General features: G+C 38.1%; 1 protein-coding gene across 4 annotated transcripts in view; it reads right to left on the minus strand.

Annotated features, from left to right (window-relative positions):
• Positions 1-19,616, minus strand: part of LOC136864585 (RING-type E3 ubiquitin-protein ligase PPIL2) — a 308,814-nt gene that overhangs the window by 260,396 nt on the left and 28,802 nt on the right. For all 4 annotated transcript variants that reach the window (XM_067141780.2, XM_067141779.2, XM_067141781.2 and 1 more), the window contains exons 2-3: positions 3,628-3,838; positions 3,397-3,540 (exon numbers count right to left, since the gene is read on the minus strand). In XM_067141780.2, the coding sequence (XP_066997881.1) occupies positions 3,397-3,540; positions 3,628-3,838 (355 nt within the window). The remainder of the gene's footprint in view (positions 1-3,396; positions 3,541-3,627; positions 3,839-19,616) is intronic.

Below are 19,616 nucleotides of genomic sequence, written 5' to 3' on the forward strand. Positions count from 1 at the left end.
GAGACCATAGAAGGACTCCTAGACCAGCTGGATAAGTTGCTGCGAAATTTGAATGAGGCCAACTTCAAGGTTAACCTGAAAAAGTCACAATTTTGTCAGAAAGAGGTCTTGTTTTTGGGACACATTGTGGACGGATGTGGAGTGAGACCGAACCCACTACAGATCATTTTTTTTGCTAGTTGCTTTACGTTGCACCGACACAGATAGGTCTTATGGCGACGATGGGACAGGGAAGGTCTAGGAGTGGAAAGGAAGCGGCCGTGGCCTTAATTAAGGTACAGCCCCAGCATCTGTCTGGCGTGAAAATGGGAAACCACGGAAAACCATCTTCAGGGCTGCAAACAGTGGGGTTCAAACCTACTATCTCCCGAATACTGGATACTGGCCACACTGAAGCGACTACAGCTATCAAGCTCGATACTACAGATCAAGGCGATCCAAAATTTTCAAACACCAGTCAGGGTAAAACACGTTCGCCAGTTTCTGAGAATGACTCAGTTTTTCACGAACCACTGTCCAGGATACTCCGAGACTGTAGCACCACTTCAGGAGCTGTTAAGAAAGAATTCAAGATGGGCGTAGAATGAAGACTGCACTAAGGCTTTCAACAACACGAAGGAAATACTAGCAAGCAGCGTGAAGCTAGGGTATCCAGACTACAGGAAGAAATTCATAATCCAGACACACTTCAGGAGTAGGAATAGGGGGGATGGTGTAGCAGGAAGAGGAAGGACTGGAGTGGACACGGAGTTACCTAGGGTTCATGAGTAGGAAGTTGTGTAGCCATGAACTGAAATACACGGTGACAGAACTGGAGATGCTAGCCATTGTTACGGCACCTCAGTACTGGGAGAAAGTTGTTTATTGTTTTCCCATAACTATCCGCACGGACCATAAAGCTCTCACTTTCATTTTGCAAGCTGAATTGGCCTCTGATAGAGTACAGAGGTGGGCGCTGTTTGCGCAGCAATTCAATTTAACCCTAGAATAATGTGCAGGCAAGGAGAACGTGTTAGCTGATGCATTGAGCAGGAATCCCAGCCCAGGGGAGCTTATTATCCATCACATTGAGCAAACGGACGAGGATAAGGAAATCTTGGACAAGCTCGGTAATATGAGTGAAGAACAACAGAGGGACGAATTTACCAGCATGCTGATCAAATTTCTTACCAAGCAGATAAATTCAGATGCACCAGAATTCTTGCTAGTGAAAAGGATAGCGCCACAGTACCATTATTATAACAATATGCTCCACAAATTTATCGACCCGGATCACACTAGGTTCTGTATTGTAGTACCCAAGGATTTACAGAGAATTAACGGCGCACATGCAAAGAATAACCAGTCATGCAGGTATTGACAAGGTGATGAATGTGGTGAAGGAGACATTCTTTTGGAGCAAGCTCAGGGACACAATTCGAAGCGTAATTAAGATGTGCGACACTTGCCAGCGAGTGAATCCTAAAACCTTTCTACTATCACAACCACCTAAGCCTCTTCTACCTACCAAGCCACTAGAACTATTTGCAGCAGACCTGTAAGGCCTGTTGCCAGCCAGTAGGAGAAATTGCAAGCATATTCCAGTAGTAATGGATGTATTTTTGAAAATGGTTGTACTTAGTCCTATACAACAAGCCAACAGCAAGCAAGTCATTAGCTGTCTCAAGAACAACGTGATACCGAAGCTAGGCAAGTCCGAGTACCTGTTAACAGATCACGGCTCGCAGTTCACGTTCATGTTCCGAGATACTATGCAGAAGCTAGGAATTAGGTCTTCTATTCGACACCCCGAAGGAAATCCTAGTGAACGTATAATGGCTGAGATAGGAAAGTTCTGCAGGATTTATGTATCCAAAGCCCACTTCCGTTGGATTGACATATCACCAATTATTACAGAGTGCATTAATAACACGATGCACGAATCTACCGGTCAAATCCCTGTAGTTGTACACTTCAACCGGTACCCAGAAAGACTCTGCCATAAGAAACTTCCATGTCTGCAAGACCCTAGACCATCACACGAGCTGTGTATCCAGGTGACCGCTGAACACTTGAAGAAACAGGCCGAGAAAAGACTACAAAGATTACGTCATTCGCATTTCCATAGACCGCTTCGAGTCGGAGAGTTACCTTGATGGTAAAAACGGGGACAATATGTATAGGTAAATGTTTCCCAAGCATTTTAGGGAATATTTTTAAAAAGTCAGTTGTTTCGCAAACGCAAAAACTCAAGTCCCTACTTATATATAATTTATATAATTTTCATGATTTATTCTCTCCCTCACACAAAATCTCGATAAATATATTCTAACTCCTTATTAAGAAATAGATTCCTCAGTATACATATATGTATATCACATTGACAGCAATGTATAATTATGTAAATGCACACTATAGAAATGAGACCTAATTTGAAGGAAAACTGCTGATCACAAATACAGGGTTTCCCAAGAGGAATGGTCAATTTTCAGGGATATGAACAATAGGAATGATTTGAAGCAAAAAAAAAAACTTAATGTGGACACATGCCTTATTCCGAATAATTTCCAAGATAGAACATGTTTAATGTACATTTGTTTTCGGGCTAGTGGCGCGCACATATGTGTCTTAAGTGCATGAAAATTTACAGTTAAAAGACTTGTACCATGTAGTTAACTTGCTTAACAGACGACCCTTATCTACCACTATACCTCGAAACAATTTTTCTGTCCACCTTTTTGTGATCTTTTAGCCTTCTCCTTAGCACATACATCTCACATTCACACTTCTCACATCAATGAAGTTCTCTCATGAAAGAATTCTTAAAAGAATGTTGAAATCCACAAGTTCATTGAGGCTGACAGAAAAAAAAAAGGAAATAGATTGGCAAACTCAGGAATTGATACAAAAAGAACTCATCAGTAGAGGCAGCACCAAGTGAAGATGTCAAAGATTTTCTTTCATCTTCTATATTTTAATGTTTGTTAAGCCTCATTTTATTGCTTTTCCCCATAACTATGCTGACCTGTCGATGTGTGTATCACCCTATCGACTGCTAGTTTCCTGATCCTGATGTATATTTGTAGTGGAATAATTATTTAACACCTGAAGATGGTTTTCCGTGGTTTCCCATTTTCACACCAGGCAAATGCTGGGGCTGTACCTTAATTAAGGCTACGGCCACTTCTTTCCAACTCCTAGGCCTTTCCTATCCCATCGTCGCCATAAGACCTATCTGTGTCGGTGCGACGTAAAGCCCATGGCAAAAAAAAAAAAAAAATTAACACAGAGGAAACCTAAAAGTTGCAAAGTTGCAAGGACTATAAACATCTAGAAACTCAGAGATTCAAAGGAAGCAATTATAATATTGAAGATTTATATGTACCAATCTGAGCTGTAAAAGTAACTATACAATACCTCGTATGAATAAACATTCCCTGTGGTCCTCACAGCCACAATATGAGACTGTTTGTTAAAAGGCTTGAATAATACTGGGCAATGATAAATACCCTCAGAATTCTTGTGGAAATGTAATTTAATAAGAGACTTTGAATCCAATGGCTGAAACAGAAACAAGAAATAAAATGCATAATGTAGACATAATAAATGTCAAATAGCAATAGCTACAAAGTATTATTTGTAGCTTACCTCGCCTGTAACAGGATTGCTCTTATACTTTGCTATAAATGGAATAATACACTGAAGGTCAAATATATTTCCATCTTTGTCACAGTATGGATGTTCAAATGGCTGAAGAGAGAGGCAGCAATGATCAAATGGTAGTCTCCGAAAGTTCCCACCTTCAGGGCCGGCTTTCTTCCCTCCGTACAGAGTAGTCCACTCGGTGTAAGTTATGTACCTACAGAAACAAGAGACCATTTTTCAAGGCATTTTCATATACAGAGATTTTTAATTAGTGAATAACCTAGAATTGTACACAACTGATGATAATTCTATACATTATGAAACAACCACTAATTGTATTTGTAGCAAAATTTAACAATCTTATAAGGATAATTTTGTCTTCATTACTAAGGGGAAGGGAAACCAGAAAAGGGTAGAAATACCGTTGCATAGTTATTGGCGGTGATCACTACAACCACTAATTGTCGAAAACCTACTATGGAAGTAAGATAGGAATGAAGGGATATCATATGAAAGTATTTTCATGGAAAAAGATGACAGCAGTGAAGAGTAGTGGAAGGTTGAATGTCACAGAAGAGGGATCAAATGGACATACACCGAGTATTCTTCCAGAGCGAAAGCATAGCAAGAGAAATCAATACAAGGGATACTTTAGTGGAAAGAAACAAGTACAAAGTTTTCATCTACTGAATTTGACAACGATCATGTCATTTGCAAATCAAATTTTACTCCAGAGACTGAACAATGATGTGAGCAATAGCAGGGGAATGGTTTGTACTGAAGAGATAGGTCAAGTTGGCCAACACGCTACATGGGCCATGTGACAGGAAAGGAGGAAGATAAATTACCTAGGAGACTAGTAGAATCATAGAAGATAAAAGAAGTACGAAGAAACCACGGATTCAATTGTTCGACTCATCACAAAAGACTGTCCAGATCCACTTATGGTGAGATAGTGTTCACATTATACTGTATCATCTGGTATATGCTAGAGCAAGTCAGCTGCTTTCATAGATCTGTTTCAGTCTCATCTTTGGCTCTGACAATATGAAAGTGACCGAGGTACGAGCAATGCTAGTAACTCCATTCCCCAACATGAATGGTACGAAGATGTCACTCACAGGGTCGGTTGATGTATGCATTTCAGTGGGCTTCAATCAATCATCACTGATCTGCATTTAGGGCTGTAATACAGGTGGGAGATTCCATGTCAATTGTTTACCAAGACTTTTTTTTTTTTTTTTTTTTTTTTTTTTTTTTTACAAGTTGCCTTATGTTGCACCGACACAGATAGGTCCTACGGCGACGATGGTATAGAAAAGGTCTGGGAGTGGGAAAGAAGCGGCTGTGGCCATAATTAAGATACAGCCTCAGCATTCACCTGGTGTGAAAATGGGAAACCACAGAAAACTATATTCAGCACTGCCGATGGTGGGATTCGAATCCACTATCGCCCAAGTGCATGCTCACAGCTGAGCGCCTCTAACTGCACGGCCAACTCGCTCAGTACCAAGTCATTTCCTGACCACAGAACTGCTTCAGGTTTATCTGTCACATGCTGCAGTAACTTTCCACAATGCACAGAATAAAAGAAAACAGTGTCAGAAAGCACACTGAAATCATAACTTAACCTTATCATACATCAATATAATGGTGAAAGACTGATCTACATACTTTTATAGAAATAAAAAAGTCATTGACATTATTTGAACTAATTATAAGAAGAAATGTTATAAAATATTTGAATAACACATTATTGACTTTTCTGCACTAAAAAAGGGATATTTTCACACACAATTTGTCTCAAAAACATGATACCGGCAAAGTTCAAAGTGTCTTCATCATTACTTAGGAACCAGTTTTCAATTATTTCTGTCAAAAAAAAAAAAAGAATTGGCTGCCATTTTGCTCAATGCAACATCAAAGTCAACATGAAAGTACTTACAATTCTGCAGCCAAAAAACAGCCTACGATCATCATTTGTTCCTAAAGGCTTTCAAACTGAAACTTAAAAGTATCCAGAATGAGCATGACTTGACATTAATTCCAACTGGTGATTTACAATAAAACTAAGTTTAAATTCGGAGACCATCAGAGAGACTATCACACTCAATGAAACAGCACACCATCTCCATGGGAGAAGGTCCGCAGTTTTAGGGTTAACTTTTTTCAAAGAACTTAGAAATTCATTGAACATTTCACTTGATAAATGATTTTGATTCCTAATTCCTCCTCCTACAAATGAATATTTGCCCCAATTTGTCATCTTGAATTACAAATTTATCTTCATATTAAGGTCTTTTCTACCTTTAAAAGCTCCATTCAAGCTTATTCACCTACTAATGACATTCTCATCCGATACCTCAAAACATTGCAGGTTATAAATTTCACTTTTTTAAAAATCTGTATTGAAGATCTACATGTGATACAAATTATTATAATTTTATTAAATACCACCTATTCAATACATACTAAACTAATGAGGACTTACATCCTTATTAAATTGTTAACATGGTACATGTTTCGCTCCTTTTTGTGAGCATCATCAGCCAATTAACATTTACCCAAGGTTTGATAAGATCGTGAACATATTCTATTGAGCTAAAATACGCATTGTAAGCATGAGTGACAAATCTTATAATATTTTGCAGATCAAGTAACAATAAAAGTCATGTATTTAAGTTAAAACACATTTGTTTAAAATCTTAGTATTAACAATGTCCTTTGAACTTATGGGCAAAATTCATCTGTTGAACATCTTTTTAAACCATTTTAAAAACAATTTGAGATCTTGACTTGTGTAATTGTCCTTGAACCTTCATTGTATATATTAACGATTTTATGAAGTTAATAATCGCCTATATTATGAACTATTGTCTTATTCTCGATGTTACCAGAGTAACACTAGCACAATATGTATTGGCATAAATCCAATACTGTGAATACATCAGTCTTGTTTTAGAATGAACTTGTTAGTAAAATGAAAACGTTCTAATGTGAAGTAGAATTTTAATGAACACCATAAGTTTCCGAATTGAGCTTGTTGATATATCCTTCCTTCTGTTGCGTAATTGTCTAGTGTTACTCACAACCTCGTAGTTGTGAGTTGAGTTCTCTTGGTGTCGTGTTTCCTTGGTCTGATGTCTTAATTTCAGTAAGATTAGTGGAAACATCTTTGGGTTTAGCGCCTTTAGAAGATGACTGTGTGTTAGCCGTGTCTAACCTCCTTAAAGTTGCATCTAAGTGCTCTAATGTCTGGATGATGGCAGCTACAAGTGTTTCTTGTACGTGGGAAGGAAATTGCAAAATCATTAATTAGATGAGCTCCTGATATGGTAAAGGAGGATCCAAATACTGCATCTTCTTAAGATGAATAAGACAGTAATCTGAATACCGGGACGTATTTACAGGCGTATTATATTTCCTTGAGTACAGCTGCATTGTTACGAGGTGTTGTGTTTCTGTGTCCCAGAATTGATTTAAAAGTGCTTTCTTAAAGTACTCATATGTGTTAAAATTATTCTTGAAAGCGATAAACCATGATAGTGCTCTTCCTTCTAACAACTTTGAAACAGTACAGAGTTGCCTATCTTGAGTGATTTGATTTTCTTGAATGAAATCTTCTACGTTCTGTAAAAATTGTCTAGCGGTGTATTCATCTCTGCCAGAGAACTTGGTCGGTTTATCATCCTGAAATTTTATAAGTGTGGCAGTACTTGATATGTCCCTCTGAGTACTTGGATTTGACGTGGACGACAGATTTTCCCTTTGTTTAATTAAGGAAACTTCCTCCGATAGACTTTCTACCTTGGACTGAAATGTACTATCTAAAGTCTTAATCACAGATTATAAATCTGCCTTAAGATCTTTAACGTCCTTGCAAAATGCTCCTAGTTGTACGTGAGTATTTTCTATTTGCTCTGAGAAATGTTTATTGAACTCTTCTTGCTTGGATTTAAGAAGTCCTATTTCTGTATTAATTTTACCGACATCGGACTTAAATGAATCCCTTAAACTCTCTTGAATCTCAGCCATTTTAACTTGAGCTTGTGGGATGTGGCTATGAGATTCTTGAAATTCAGCACGGAGTTCCTTCAACTCGGCAGCAAATGTTTGAACAGATGGGAGAATATTTCGAATATCTTGATCAACAGACCTGATAACTAGGGCTTTTATTTCGTCCTCCAAGCCTTCAAGATTTTCAACAAATTGATTCTTCATTTCACCTAACTTAGCTTCTACTTTATTACTGGAATCCTGAAATCTTTTCTCTATTTTAGCAACGGCCTCTTGAAACCTCTGTGTTTTTATTTTTGCCATTTGCTTTACGTTGCACCAACACAGACATGTCTTACGGCGATGATGGTATAGGAGAGGCCTAGGGATTGGAAGGAAGCGGCCGTGGCCTTAATTAAGGTACGGCCCCAGCATTTGCCTGGTGTGAAAATGAGAAACCACAGAAAACCATCTTCAGGGCTGCCGACAGTGGGGCTGGATCTCACTATCTCCCGATTACTGGATACTGGCCGCACTTAAGCGACTGCAGCTATCGAGCTCGGTAACCTCTGTTCTAAATTGGCATTCGATTCCATTAATCGGTTATTAATGACCTTATATGCTTCAGCGAATTTCCACTCTAAAGCAGATTGTGCTTCGGCAAATCTACACTCAAGTGTACTGTTGACTTGAACAGTTAATTCTTCTATATTAGAATTAGTTTATTTGATTGATCAATCTTAGCACTTAATTCAGTATTGAACTGAGTCACTTGAGCATTCTGTTGAACAATCTTAGCGTTTAATTGAGTATTAGATTGATCATTCTTAGCATTTAATTGAGTATTTAACTGAGTCATTTGAGCATTAGATTGGTCGAGTGTTTGATTGATCGACCTTAGCATTTGATTGGTTCATCTTAGCATTTTGGTCATTAATACTTAATCTAAGGGCTTCAATTGCTGCGATTAAGTTATCCATGTTTGGAATTGTAATTTCGCCAGGTTATATGAATTGAGACAACGAATTGCAGTCGGTTCTAATTGTAGTTATAGAAATTGAATTTTCCTACACTCCATTCGAGGTCTATCCAAGTTCGGCACCGCTTTACTTTCTTACTTGACGTGGCTCCAATCAAGGCCCTTAAAGGTTGGCCGCCATGTTGCACTATATTCAGCATGTGGCTCCAATATAGGCCCTTCTACGTTCGGGCACCACGTTACACTATCCTTTCTCTGTACTGGGAACGAGGCATGAGGTTTATAAAAGGGGTTTCAGGTTCTTATGGAGCGGTACACAGAGGTATATGAAATTATAGTGTATTATTCTTTAAGAACATTTATTCTTTCATTGAACTAAAAAGTTAGATTCCTTATCAGTTTCTTCGATGATGATTTATATACAGAACAATGGCTAGCTATAGTTGAAGCTATTGAAAGTAAAGCATTTATCATGCACATATGCTTGTCAAAATGATTCATTTTTCTGTAAGTCTTTAGATTTATACTTGAATGAAAATAAATTATATCTTAAAGTAACAAACTCTTCTGATATTGTCTCTTTTGAAAATAAGTTCATTTTTGTGAACGGAAACCAATAAATTTATTTCATCACTTGTAACACAAATTCTGTTTTTAAGTTTATACCACTCAAGATGCAAATTTATGCTGTATTTTACCTAAATTTAACAATGAGATTCGCAAAATTATGAAAGTGAAAATTAAACTGCGTCTTGTAAAGTTTAATCTTGATCTTTAAATAATTGTGATAGACCCAAATAATTCAAGTTCATAATGTTTGTTGACCTACCCACTCCAAAACTCACCGATTTCGCTGTTCCACTCATGAAAAGTTAGTGTGGAGGAAGTACAAAATTTTAAAGCACTTATATCACCTATATTACTGGAACACTGGACTGGATTGAAGGACATGTAGTTCAGCAAACCACAAGTTGAGCTCCCTCTGGTCGGATGACGTGATGTCCACCACGGTACCATGTTCGAATCCCTCATCAAACCGCGATCTTCTTTTCCCTCGTCGACTGGTGTAGATAAGCATAATAGGCACTCGTCAGGATTTAATGGTTTTTTTGTTATTGGCTTTACGTTGTACCGACACAGATAGGTCTTACGGCGACGACTGGACGGGAAAGGGCAAGGACTGGGAAGGAAGCGTCTGTGGCCTTAATTGAGGTACAGCCCCAGCATTTTCCTGGTGTGAAAATGGGAAACTACGGAAAACCATTTTCAGGGCTGCCGACAGTGGGGTTCAAACCCACTATCACCCGAATACTGGATAATGGCCGCACTTAAGCGACTGCAGCTATCGAGCTCAGTGGATTTATCGTATTCAAAACATACTGATAGAACACGAAAAAGTCCAACTGACTATCTTTAACTTCGGGAGTGTCCTATTTTAATATAGCACAGTTCTAATAAGTGTACACTGATGGAGTATCTTATCACTGGTAGCATATTTGAAGATTCTTGCACTAGAAATCATAGTCTATAATACACCTAGGTCTATCGTCTGTAATCAGTATCAGTCAGACCTCACAGTCTGTTTCTAGCACAGTTCAACTGTTCCTAAATTGTGGCAGTCGAAAATTGTAGTCCACTGAAAGCATAATAATGTCCTTACTTCAAATCAAATTTAAGAGTAGTGTCACTTGGAATAAAGTTTGTCAACGAAATTATATTCCTCTAATATCCTTGAAAAACTCAAATTTCACTTCACGTAATTTTATAAGTGTCTATACGCGATGATAGAATCTATTCATGAAGAATATTTGTAAGTTACGTAATATTTAAGAGTATTAATGCTTGAAAATAACATCCTTTCTCGATTACAATGGTCTATAAAATTCAGAGTTCTAATGTGGAAGAAAGAGAAAGTAATTCAATATCTCACACTCGCCATGAATGTGTTACCATTCCACAGTCTTTAAACGTACACGTCAAAGTACAATTTTTAACAGTCTACTTCCGAGAGCTAAGCAGTCTATAATATCCTAAGATGTGTTCTTAATTCACATGTAATAATCAGTATTGAAAAAACTTCAAGTAATTTCTTGCCACTGACGTTTTAAATTGTAGTTAGAAACACAAAATCAGTAACTATCACCATCATACACTGTGTTGTCGAGAAGTTTCTAAGTGTTGTGGCACTTGCCAAATTTACAAGTCCGTACGCGATCGAACATTTTCTAAATGTTACATCGTTCACTGAATTCGCAAGTTTATTTTGACGATCCTTCGCGTACCGTGCTAAGTTCGAACGCTGAGTATAGATCCATTCTCACACCTGCACACTCGACAGCAGTGAGCGCTGAACTGGAACTACACTGACCTTGTCAATGTGGCTCTCCTTTATATATCCACGAGCCAGGCAATCGCCTGAGCCTCGTGGAAAACTGCATTTCTTTCTCCTCGAATATCTCCCAATTCCATGGGTCGATTTTTGACAAATTTGCATATGTTTATGTTTAAACCATGGGCTACAAGATGGTGTAGTTTTTAAATCAAAATTCCAATGGGTCTGGATTTTAGAAAATGATCTGGAAACTTCCAGATTGTCGCGCCTTGTTCACGCGCTGTTGCGTCATCGGTGACGTGCAACAGGTGATGTGGACTGCAAGCTGAGTGCCGGGCCGGGCACAACCTAAATTCTGGCCATCCCATTACAAATCTCAGACTTTAAAATTTCATGTTCCATGTGACCAACAGTTCCTGGTACAATATATTGGGACTAAGTGAAGTCAGATGGGTAGGAATGGGTGAATTTGTTACAGATGACTACATGGCCTACTATTCTGGACATGTAAACCAAAGGAAAAATGGAGCAGCCCTCATAGTAATAGGGTGTGTAACACTACAATAGCGTGAAACTTTATTTTTTTTAATATTGCACCAACTCAGACAAGTCTTATGGTGATGATGGAACAGGAAAAGGCTAGGACCACACGGAAAGAAGCGACTGTGGCCTTAATTAAGGTAAATTAAGGCACAGCTCCAGCGTTTGCCAGGTGTGAAAATGGGAAACCATGAAAAATTATTTTCAGGGCTGCCAACAGTGGGGTTCGAGTCCACTATAACGAATGCATACTGACAGCTACTTGACCCAAGCAGTATTGCCACTTGCTCTGTGGTGCAACACTTTTCCAGCAACCCAAACAATAATTATACATCTGGACTTCCGCTAGATGGTCAATACCAGCATCAGACAGACTACGAAAACAGAACCTGGTTCAGATTGTGGATCAGGTTATGAACTCTTAATTGCCAAATACCGGCCTAAACTGAGGAGAGTAAACAAAGCCATAACATCATGCAGATACGACCTAAACAGTATATTTCTTGAATATACAGTACAGGTTAGAAACAGATTTAATGGACTAGATTAAATCCAGTAGAAATGTGGACAGAAGTATGCTATGTTGTGAAGGAGGCAGCAGAAAAAAAATTTACCATAAAGAAAGAACAAGAAGAACACCAGATGGTTATCAGATGAGGCACTGTGTAGCAAAAGAAAAAAAGGAAAGTGAAAATCAGAGAGGAAAGATCAAGTGTGTTTAAGTTGAATGCAGTTTCAGAAATTAGCTAGAAGTGACAAGAATGCCTTCTAGAATGCATTGTGGAAGGAAGTTGAGGAAAGTAACAGAACGGGTAAGAAAACTGGAGACAACAAAGGAACATTCCAGGAAAAAATTTGAATGATAAAAGATAAAAATTGTAAAGGTATAACAGAAGCAAAGGAGGTTATTTTTTTATATTGTTTTTTGCTACTTGCTTTACGTCGCACCGACACAGATAGGTCTTGTGGCGACGATGGGACAGGACGGGGCTAGGAGTGGGAAGGAAGCGTCCGTGGCCTTAATTAAGGTACAGCCCCAGCATTTGCCTGGTGTGAAAATGGGAAACCATGGAAAACCATCTTCAGGGCTGCCGACAGTGGGGTTCGAACCTACTGTCTCCCGAATACTGGATACTGGCCGCACTTAAGCGACTGCAGCTATCGAGCTCGGTACACAAAGGAGGTTAAGGGAAGGTTGATGGAATATGAAGAATATTTAAGAAAGAACTAAATACTAATTATGATGAAAATGTGATCTCAGACCCAGGGCTAGATATTCTGGAAAGTAAAGTCAAGTGGGGTCTAAAAAAAAGCATTGCAACCAACAAGGCAAGTGGATATGATGGTAACCCAGCTGAATTGTTCAAAATCTAGGAGAGAATGGTGTGGAAGTGTTAAATTCAATATGTCAGCAAATTAGGAGAACCAAGCAGAGGGCAAAAATCAGTGTTGATCCCAATTTCAAAGAAGAGCAGTGCTAAAGAAGGTTCAAACTACTGAACAGTTATACTTCTCTCACACATTAACAATGTAATGCTCAAGATCCTGCAAAATAGGATTCGGCAGTATATAGACTGGTAACTACCTGAATACCACGCCGCTTTCTGTAAAGACAGAGGAACCAGAGATCAAATTGCAAATATCATCTGAGTCATGCAGAAGGCAAAATAATTCCAGAGAGACCTGTACCTCTGCTTTAGCAACAGTGCTAAAACTTTGACTGTGTAGACCAAAATAAACCGCTGCAAGTACTCAAGAACATCGGAATACCAGACCAACTTATTTGCCTTCTTGAGGAATCTCTATTATGACCACAAAAAAACAAAAAACAAACAATGGTGTGAGAACCCTATGAGGAACAACTAAATGTAACACAAGTCATTATTCTCATCACCGTTCCATATTGCAAACAACTTTAACACTAAGTTTATACAAGGAGTATTTTATTATACCACCTATTCAGTACAATCCACTGTTGCGTGGTTAAATGAACATAGAAACTACCAAATTTCAAGGTACATGTTTCGCCCCTCTTTTAATGGGCATCATCAGCCTTATTCAATCCTAAAACAAATGGTTGATGACTTGTAATGTAGTAGCCAACCAGGCAAGATGTCAGTTAAATAGGTTTTTCAAAACAAAAATATGTAAATTAACTAAGGATATAGCCTTTCTATTTTTAAGAAACAATGTGATACAAAATTCTTTTAGACGAACATTTCAATATTTTTAAAATCGATTTTAATGTGTATATGTTTTTAACTATCCTTGTACCACAAATATGAGGAACCACAGTGACAATATTATTAAGCGTTTAACAGCATAGTTTATATAAATTGAAAAGGTCCTCAGACCAATGTATGTTTCAAGATTGAATAAGGCTGATGATGGCCAGTAAAAGAGGGGCGAAACATGTACCTTGAAATTTGGTAGTCCCTATGTTCATTTAACCACGCAACAGTGGAATGTATTGAATAGGTGGTATAATAAAATACTCCTTGAATAACCTTAGTGTTAAAGTTGTTTACAGTACGGAACAATGATGAAAATAATGACTTGTAACAACTAAATGTTAAATTAATAAACTTCATTGTTTGTCCGATTGAACCAAGATTACAACTTTTATTATAATTTGGGTAATAAGGTGGACCAAAATTACAATAAAAGTTACAACTAAATGTGTCGATATTGAGAAAGACCTACACAAGGATGCATGTGGCCACACTATTCACTAAACTTATATGCACAGTATACTATTCGGCATGCATGTTGTTATTATTATTATTATTATTATTATTATTATTATTATTATTATTATTAACAAATACATCGCAAATGGGAAATATCCCGGTGGCAATGGTCACTTACAGTAGTGTAATAATAAAGTAAAGTTAACATAATTACCCAATAACAACAACAAACAAACAACAAGAGTATAACAAGCAATTCCATGGAAAGAAAATATTACAAGAAATACTACTAGTTTAACTTTCTAAATCGAGCATCATCATACACAAATTCACACACAACTTAAGTATTTCCATTGTTTAACACTACGGCTTACAACATACAAGTTAAACTTACTACTAGCTTAACACTACAAGTGATAATAAAGTAAAGTTAAAAACAATACTACCCAACAACAACAACACGAGTATAAAAAGCAATTCCAGGAGGAAAAAAATGTTACAAGAAATACTAATAGATAAACATTCTAAATCCAGCATCATCATTTATACAGTTTCATACACAAATTAGTTATTTCCAGTAGGCCTACTTAACACTATGGCTTACAATACTATAGGTTGAACTTACTACTAGCTTAACATTACAAGTGTTAATAAAATAAAGTTAAAAACATTGGTAATTACCCAACAACAAAAGCTAAAAGATTGTATCATCATAACATCAATGTATTTTAATTGTCTTGCCATTTTGTCAAATTTTAGCTGAAGATGTTCCATAATCGGAAAGAAACATGTACTAGAGATTATATGGTTTATGTTATGTAATTAATAAACCTATTATATAGAAATTGATAAGTATTGGAAGGTGGGAACCTACTCATAACTTAACCTTAGTTGTGCTGAGCATATTTATTCCGTATTGGCTCAGCACAACTAAGGTTAAGTTATGAGTAGGTTCCCACCTTCCAATACTTATCAATTTCTATATAATAGGTTTATTAATTACATAACATAAACCATATAATCTCTAGTACATGTTTCTTTCCGATTATGGAACATCTTCAGCTAAAATTTGACAAAATGGCAAGACAATTCTCCAAAGGGTAAGGTTACAATTAATAGGTTTAATGAAGAGAAAATGTTTGCTACCGTAATGCTTTCACCAAAAGTACTGTACACTAGGCACGTCAACATGTACGAAATTAAATTTGCAAGCACATTAATTACAGGAAATAAACAAACAGTTTAACCAACATGACTATTAAGAAAGGATAACCGGGAAACGGCTGGGAACCATATCCAGGCGGTGGAAGGTATTGGTAACACTGAAGAAGCGAAGTCAATGTAATCCTAAACTTTACTTAACAAGTTAGATTCGATTTCATATATAAAGCAATAACCAAGATACAATTAAAATAATGACGGCATAATTTCAACAACCATTACAATTTACATGAGGGTAGCATTTAGTAATTAAATTTATTTTACACCGGAACATCACACATGACGTTCCACTGTCGTGGCGTTACCTTTAAAAACCCAAAACAGTTCGAAATAAATAAAGGAAGGTAACGTTATACTAAAGTGAAGAGATACATCTAAAAAGGAAAAATAATTTACGTGTAATCATGGAGCAGAGCATCTTCGGTGGGTAGCCCCCTCAAAAACACTTCTGAGAAAGGGTACCCGACCTAAAGATGAATAATCCACGATGAAGCGGAATGAATGAGATAGTCCCGAGAAAAATATTACTGATAAGGATTACTTCGAAAGGCGTATAACAATTAATTTACAAAACAACAAACGGGAACTATCTCTTAACAAAGTGAAGCGACTTACCGAAACGGCTAAGTCATAATTATAACATTTGGAAGCAGAAGGAAACACGGGTACGCTCCGGCAAGATAAATAAAATGAAACACTACATTTGAAACAGAATACCAGAAAAGTTAAAAAATATTAATCAGTGCTTACCGGATGGCGGGGCCAAGAAGACCCGTACCTTGGAAGGTGACCGTTCCCTTCAGTGGTCAAACAGAAAAGACGCCCTCGCAGAGCAAGGCTCCAGCGACAACGCTTCTCCCCAGAAATTATGAAATATTACCACGGCCAATGAGCGTACGATGATTTCCTTCACCTACCAATCACATTTCCTTTTATTTTCTCCAATAGGAGCGCAGAAAAAATAGTGCTGACAAGGAACATTTAGGAAGCCTCTAGAAAAATTACGAAATTTGTGCAACTTTACGAAACCGGAAATCTCCCACGCCGATGTGGCGCGTGTGGTACAGGATGCACCAGAATTACCATGACAATCAAATAATTTCAAAATCATATCGACTTCAAACAAATTAAACAATTCCAAAATTCACATACTGAGGAAAACCAAAACAAACAAAAGAATAAATCCTTTACATACATAATTTATCGCCGTCTTCCGAGTCCAAATAATCAAATCCCAATAATCACAACATACTCCCCCCCTTTAATTTGGAGCACCGCTCCAAAAATAAAAATTTTGATCACAATTTTAGCAGTTCAGTTACAGCATAGTTTAGAAAATAACAAAACACCTTAAAAATAAAACGCTGAAAAACAAAGGAAAAGTGTCACTGAAAACAAAGGACATATAAGAATGTTCATAAAACACCACACTGAAATTATTTTCTTTAAAAAAAAAATGAAACGTTCACTGAAAAAAAAAATTTAACACAAATAAGAGACATCTTTTGAATCGAGTTCTTGGTTTTTCTGTTTTATTTACACTGTAGCACCACGAGTTCTTGCTGTTGATGTGACTGACGACGCGGCCATTGTCTTCAGCCTCAACATTACAGTTCAAACTGGGTGACTGCGCACAGCCTAGCACGACTGGCGTCATTGGCACATCTGGTTACAGCGCTGTAAATTGACATGTCCAAGTATAGGTGATATCACGTGCCACTAATGGCCACGTCAGAGTATGTCTGGTAATTATTCAGAATCTTGGCATGGGATGATGGTCACCACCATGCAGACGGTTCCCTCTTGGATTAGGGACGTCAAGTTGTCAGGCAAGAACAGTAATTGTCATCTGTGCCTCAGGTCACTGGAATGCAGTGCAGAACGGCAGGGCCCAAGACATAATGTACCTCTCCACTAGGCACGACAGCAGAAATGGGGATGGTATCCCCCTCCGGCCACTGCAACAGAAATTTACCCGCAGCAGACAGGGAATATGAAGCTAAAGCCACCCTGGTGGACAAGAGCTTGGAGGCACCTAACCGGTGTCTCCTCGACCTTCATTTGGGAGGTTCCCCCACAGGTTTGGGACTATCTTAGCCCCCCCATTCCGGCAAGCACTATGGATAACTTAAGATGAAATTTAAGAAATAGTTTAAAGAAACTCAAAAACTCTACCGGAGTTTACCCTGATTCCACAATTTGACAATAATCCCTAGTTACGAAGATCTTAATTCTACCCCACAATACATACTAAATTATATCTAATGTGATCATAAATGACCTTTCCATTACAACTAAAGAGACTTAACTAAATAATAAACTATAAAACCCGAAAAATTGTGCGCACTAATTAAAAATTTGCTTACAACTAATTCCTTATCACTACCCCAAAACAAAATAGTTTCTAAAGTATTATCTCATAACTAGGGAATTTTTATCTGAGATAAATGCACACGGCTGATCCTCTTTCTTTCAGGATCACTGACTAACAATGATACAGGGGTTAAAAATTTCAAAATTGTGCAGGGACCTCGAAATCTGGGGGATAACTTGCTTATTACATGGTCCGCAGCACTACTAATGGGATGAGTCTTTACATAGACCTGGTCACCCACAGACAGATTGTGCGGTCTTCGCCCGTGATTATAGTTACGTTGAACTTTAGCGTAATAAACCTTCAAATTTTTACGCGCACGATGCCAAGCAGCACGGATCGTTTCTGGATTAGCGACATCAGGCAGGAGATCGTTAATGGACCACAGATTAGAAAGTGGAGAATTAGGGGTGAACGCTAGCATCAATGAAGCAGGAGTTTGCTTGTGACTTTCATGAATAGCAGTATTGAAAGCAAATGATAGCCAATTAAGTGAAGAATCCCACTTTGAGTGGTCAGAAGAATGGTATGCAATAAGAGCAGATCTTAGGTTCCGATTAACTCTTTCAGCATAATTAGGCCTGGGATAATAAGGTGTGGTAGTCACATGAGAGATAGATAGATCAAAACAGAAATTACGGAATTGCACAGATGTAAAAGCTCTAGCATTATCACTCACCAAAAATTGACAGGGTCCAAATGAAGCAAAGATCTGTTTTAAGCAAGAAATAGTAGTACTAGCATTAGCCATGCGAGTAGGGAACAGCCATGTAAAACGCGAGAACGCATCAACACACACAAGTATGAAACGATGGCCGGTCCGTGAACGCGGGAATGGTCCAATGTAGTCGATAAATAGTCTCTCCATTGGGCGAGAAGCTTGCTCAGATGACAACAGACCAAGGCGGGTATTAGGAGCGGGTTTACTGACGTTACAGGTTCTGCAAGATTTAACCATAGTGCGAATTTCACCATCCATGGATTTCCAAATAAAATGCTTACGAATTTTCTCCCTGGTTTTAAATACACCAAGGTGTCCGCCAACAGGGGATTCATGGAAATATTTGAAAAGAGCAGGGACTAGATTAGAAGGTACAACAATTTTGAGGTCTCTGCGCCCACGAGCAGGACAACATAAAACACCATTTTTGAGGGCATACGGTTTGACCTGTTCACCAGATTTAATCCTGTCAATAATACCCTTCAATTCAGGATCGTCTTCCTGATGTTTAGAAATATCTTTGAAAAGGACAGGGGAATTGGTCAAAACCACATTAACAAAGGCCGAAACTTGTTCAGGAGAGGGATCAGCGGATTCTAATTGAGGATCAGAACTGCCAGGGTAGAACATTCTACTAAGAGTGTCGGCAATGACATTTTGAGTTCCACGAATGTGACGAGCTTCAAATTGAAAAGCTGAGATGCGTACTGCCCAACGCGCAAGGCGACCAGTTCTTCTTGGCTTGGCCAGTACCCAACTCAATGCCTGATTGTCTGTTTCAAGATCAAAAGGTAGATGTTCAAGATACATTCTAAATTTCTCCAAGGAGAAAACAACAGCTAAGGCTTCCAACTCATATATAGAATAGTTGCGTTCAGCAGGATTTAGACTACGTGAAGCATAAGAGATAGGACGACGTCCCTCTTCAAATTCCTGAAGGAGAACACCAGATATACCTGTAGATGAGGCGTCGGTTTGGAGAATGAAACGTTTAGAAAAATCTGGCATCGCCAGCACAGGAGCATTACATAAAGCAGATTTCAGATCATAGAAAGCTTCAAGTTGGGCATCACCCCACTCAAATTTAGCATCTTTTCTCCTCAAGGCATTTAATGGGGCTGCTCTTTCAGCGAAATTAG

Source organism: Anabrus simplex, chromosome 2 (genome assembly GCF_040414725.1).
Source record: "Anabrus simplex isolate iqAnaSimp1 chromosome 2, ASM4041472v1, whole genome shotgun sequence".
In the NCBI taxonomy this organism is placed as follows: Eukaryota; Metazoa; Arthropoda; class Insecta; order Orthoptera; family Tettigoniidae; genus Anabrus; species Anabrus simplex.